Source organism: Adiantum capillus-veneris, chromosome 14 (genome assembly GCF_014529385.1).
Source record: "Adiantum capillus-veneris isolate H3 chromosome 14, ASM1452938v2, whole genome shotgun sequence".
Lineage (NCBI taxonomy): Eukaryota > Viridiplantae > Streptophyta > Polypodiopsida > Polypodiales > Pteridaceae > Adiantum > Adiantum capillus-veneris.
The window spans coordinates 47730114-47734864 of NC_140944.1; the positions used below are offsets into that span (position 1 = coordinate 47730114).

Consider the following 4751-nt stretch of genomic DNA (forward strand, 5'->3'; position numbering starts at 1 on the left):
CTACTACGATTGCCATCAACATCTCTTCTCACTATGGGAGAATGTTGCTGTTATCGCACAACATTACCGCATAAGAGGAGAGAGAGAGCTTCAAGAAAGAGAGAGATTGTATGGTGCAGACCCGTCGGCGCGTTTTCCGAATTTTCTACGAGCATTACCGCATTTATTACTGCAATAATAACTGCATTATTACCGCAATAATAACCGCCCAGATTACCGCAACAGGAAAAGAGAATCCACGTGGCCCATTCCTCTCCCACTTTTCCCTTTCTATAAATCCTATTCTATTTTGTTACTTTTCAGAAATTGGTACCCCCTTTTTGCATGGAGTGTAAGAAATCCCATTCTCATTGGGATTTTTAGTACCTCTCTTCTCTTTGCTTGCCTCATCTGTTGGTACGATTCTCCTACTCTACTCATTTGTACTCCATGAGATTCTATAAACAAAAATATTTTGTTTCCTCCTCAAAATCTTATGTCAACTATGCATTCATATGGAAATGGCAAGCGAACGATGATCAAAATTGTATTGTCTTGCGTTCATAAAAAAATAGCCCTTTTGTACAGCATAAGTAGAGAAAGAAGTCAAAATCCAAAAGATATTTATTAATTTTCATCCTCCAAGAGATCTCTACAAGTGCTTACATCCATGTCCAACCCCATGGTAGCTAAATCAACAAATAAATCTATTGATTCATCCTCTACAGCCTCTCCTATTGAATCATCATCATCCTCTCCGTCCTCGTCCTCCTCCTCACTATGGTTGGTTACTGGGAATGGTTGGTTCTCCTCGACCTCAACTGCATCATCGTCATTGAGGTCTTCTCGAGATGGTATGGTGGGATCTGCCCAAGTCTCTATGTTCATATCTGTAAAGATAGATCTACTCCGTGCTGTGACTAGAATAACATACCATAGTCGTCTTCGATACATACAAGGCACATAAAACACCTATACGTCATAGAGCAAACAACCACATGAATGTAGTTTTGTATGTATCATATAATGTTTTAGCGAGTTGCACATGGACTTTACTTGCTCACAACTACTAGGTTGCACCAAGTTGTCGGTCCTCCGGGGATGAGATTGCCCGGAGTCTACCATATAGAGTGCATTCTCATGTCTCTTAACCTCACCCGCAAACCATCGACAGTCAAAGAGATATTTGTGAAATGTTCTGAAATCCACTTTGATTATCCTCTCTATTGTTCCACATTCCCTCACCTCTTGTGTTGTCGTATCAAAGTTGCCCATAACTCCACTATCGTGAGTGGTTCGACGCTCATCTATCTTGCGGGTTCAAAAATGACGTCCTTCGGACCACATAGAGTTGAATGTGAAGTCCTGCAAAAACCAATCAAGATAGATGAGAGAGAGAGAGAGGTGACACACATACACACACACACACACACACACTTTCACACGCACACTAAACACATTGAGTATATTACCCTTGGTAGACATCCTCGTGCGTACTCCCATTCTTTAGGGCTTATTTTTCCTCCTTGTGCCATGGCCTTGGTCATGGCATTGTGTATCCACCCAACTGGAATTAGATCAGGGTATTTGGCAAGCTCTTTAGGAAAGGGAGGTGCTCGCCTACCGCCATGCGACCTCTTCCATGCTTCCCTCTCCCTTTCTCTCGTTGTAAGCACCTCCACATACATATCCACCCATTTTCGTCCCATGATGGGAGCATTGAGTAGACAATGGTTTTTGACTATGGCTTGAAATTCCCTATCCAAAATCAAGAGAGAACCTTTCCCACTTGGAATGTTTGCGTGTTTTTTTGGATCCTCTTCCTCCGTCTTTAAACGAGGTAATGATGGGTCTATTGTGAAAATATATTGAGAGACATACACAAAAGCCTCTTGTACAATCCAACCCTCTGCCATGCTTGCCTGAACACATGTACATGAAACCATTAGTGATTAAAGTAACCAATAAAAAGCGTTGTGAATACAATCCAATCCTAATAAGATTAAAGGCTTAAGATCGATAAATACCTCTGGTTGTGATCGTAGCCTTACAAAGTCTTTCAAGGTCTTTAGGAACCTCTCAAGAAAGAACATCCACCTGGAGTGAACCACACCACAAATGGATATCTCCTCAACAAGATGGAGCAATAGGTGAACTTGGCTAACAAGGATAGAACGTGGGAATGCATCCTCAATAGCACAAGTTGCTTCAATCGCTAGAAGTCGAGCTGCTGGAATGGCTGAAACTTCGATTTCTTTGGAACTCACAAACCTATAACCAAAAAAACCTTCATAATCTTCATAGTAAAGTTTATGAGGGAGGATCAAATATTCTATACCTGACAACTTCTCCCACCTTGAATATTGCAGTCCTTACCTTCATGTCCGCAAATCCACTAATGCTAATTGGAAGCACAAACTATTGCACAAACAAAAAGACTTTTTAGTATCCAGAATCCTAAATCACATACACACACACTCACATATACACACACATACACACACACACACACAAACACACACACACACACACACACACATTACCTGAAGAATCTTGTGCCAATCATGGGATTTGAGCCCATACAGTTGTGTGGATCCTCCTTTCTTAGTTTTAGTGAAGGCACCCTTGAGCGAACGCATATAGCCTGTTAGAGTACGGATTGATGCAATGACTTGTTTCATCCGCTCTTGATCCACCCTTGATAGAATCCAAGGTGCCTTTGGAAGAAACATCTTCCCCCGAGGCCCCATGCGAGGTGTGGCCGAAGGAGGGAGCCTCCTTATGGCCCTCATGTCCTCTCTAGCCCCCAATGAATCTTTCTTGCCTACTATGTAATCCCATATAGCTTGCCCAACATTTTTGAACACATGCATTGGATCCAATAGGTGTTGGATTTTTAATGAAGCCTGATGCATGGTTTTTAGGACCCCTTTTGAAGATGCAATAAAGGCACAGTCAGTTGTTGGGGAGATGAGGATACTCTAGTCCAAGGGATCTTGAAAGAGAAGAAAAATCTACTTCACAAGCACCAAAGAGTAAAAAGTGCCATGGACAGAAGATACGTGGGAACGAGCTCTTATGCATGCCTACAACCTATATCTTATAGAATAGCCCATTCTAGGTGTGAATTTCTAGTGAAATTTACACGAGGATGTTCATGTGGACTCACAGCACAGCATACTCCGTTTTCACTTTTTTACCGACAGTAAATATTTTTTACCACAGTAAATATTTTTTGCCTACAGTAAATATTTTTCACCGACATGGTAAATACAAATCACTTTTTACCTACAGTAACTTTTTTTACCCATGGTAAATATTTTTTACTGCACCATAAGTATTTGGTAGGTAACAATTCACTGTTACTAAAAGCAGTGATTGGGCATCAACAATGCAGTTACAGGAGGAGAAAAGGGGAAAATCTTATGGTAAAGGTGAGTCAACAGGGATAAAGACTTTTGAGTTGAAAAGAGACATGCTGATTTTTTCAAAGAACACATGTCAAAAGAAGCCATGGTTGAGGATTTTTTGAGAATTTGATATTTAGGAGGACCCAGCAGGTCCCCCCCTGACATGTGCAGAACATCCAGTTTCAACAGCCACCTTACCTGCTCTTAAATGCTAGTCAAGTCCTTATCCCCATGTGTCACAATCAAAAAAATCAGCATTTATCCTCCCCTCTCACATCACTCTAGAGAATATCTTGATGGTGACATATCAGGTCACCTCAATCTGTTGACCACCCTAAGCAAAAAGTAACCCCAATGAGCGGATTTAAGCATGTTTATCCCTAATCCTAAACCCTCTCAGAAACCTATATAAGGAGGTCTTCTCTCACTCAAAACCAACACTTCACCCACTTCACCAAGCAACGAAGCTATGATGACATTTCTCACAACGAGGAGCTATGGATGGAGCTCTACTCTCTCTCCCTCTCTCTCTCTCCCTCTAGTATGCTACATTACTAGCCCTAAAACCTAAATAAGGAGTGTTCTCTCGTGCTCCATGGCCACCATCCTCACCATCATTCTCTAAGGTATTGATGTGTTGCTAGTAGGATCATACCTACTTGCTGGGTTGATTGTTTTTGACAAGGGATTATGCCATCCTTGGCTTGCTTCTCTATATCCTTGTTATGTATGATCAGATGCCATTGTATTGTTAAGCTGATGTCTTGTGTATATATATGCTACATAAGGTCCCTAAGATTCGTTTCTATGTGTTTTGCCATATGTTTTGATGCCATCATAATGCCAGAAGTCTCACTTGCCTATGTGCACTATGTGTGAGGTCCCTAAACCTCTTAATTTAGGGTGGTGCCCCCTTTGTTTTGTTCTTTGCTTGTTTGCATGAGGCGTGGTTTGTGGAGTGTGCACGAGTACAGAGGCCACCCGATTGCACTGCTCTTTTTTCCGCTATCATTTTAGTGCCCCCACTGAAGAGGGCTACACAGACCTTCAGTCCACAAGCAATGAAGATGTGCAATCTACAACATGGACGAATGGCGTGAGGAGTTTGCAAATTGGAGAACAGAAGAGGAGGAGGCTTTAGAGGCCTTAAAAGATTTCATAAAGGTCTTGCTACCAGGTTGCAGTGTCATTGAAATTCAAGAAGTAAGTTCTTCTACATGCCTTGTTTGTGATCGTCGCCAACGAAGGAGAGTGAGAAGAAGAGCTTGATATACCTCTCCTCTCAACCTATGAGTGCTCTAGAAACCTCCAACGCACATGAGCTTGAAATATTCTACATCAACATACACGAAGGTACTGTGA

At 41.7% G+C, this 4751-nt stretch overlaps 1 protein-coding gene across 1 annotated transcript; it reads right to left on the bottom strand.

Annotated features, from left to right (window-relative positions):
- Window positions 1-606: 606 nt before the first annotated feature.
- LOC147442330 (uncharacterized) lies at window positions 607-2072 on the bottom strand. The gene is made up of 6 exons (XM_086529637.1): window positions 2007-2072; window positions 1861-1901; window positions 1452-1483; window positions 1311-1344; window positions 1036-1045; window positions 607-951 (listed from the first exon to the last, which is right to left on the bottom strand). Exons 1-6 carry the CDS (start codon window positions 2070-2072, stop codon window positions 607-609), a joined length of 528 nt encoding a protein of 175 aa, XP_086385763.1.
- Between the last annotated feature and the right edge of the window lie 2679 nt (window positions 2073-4751).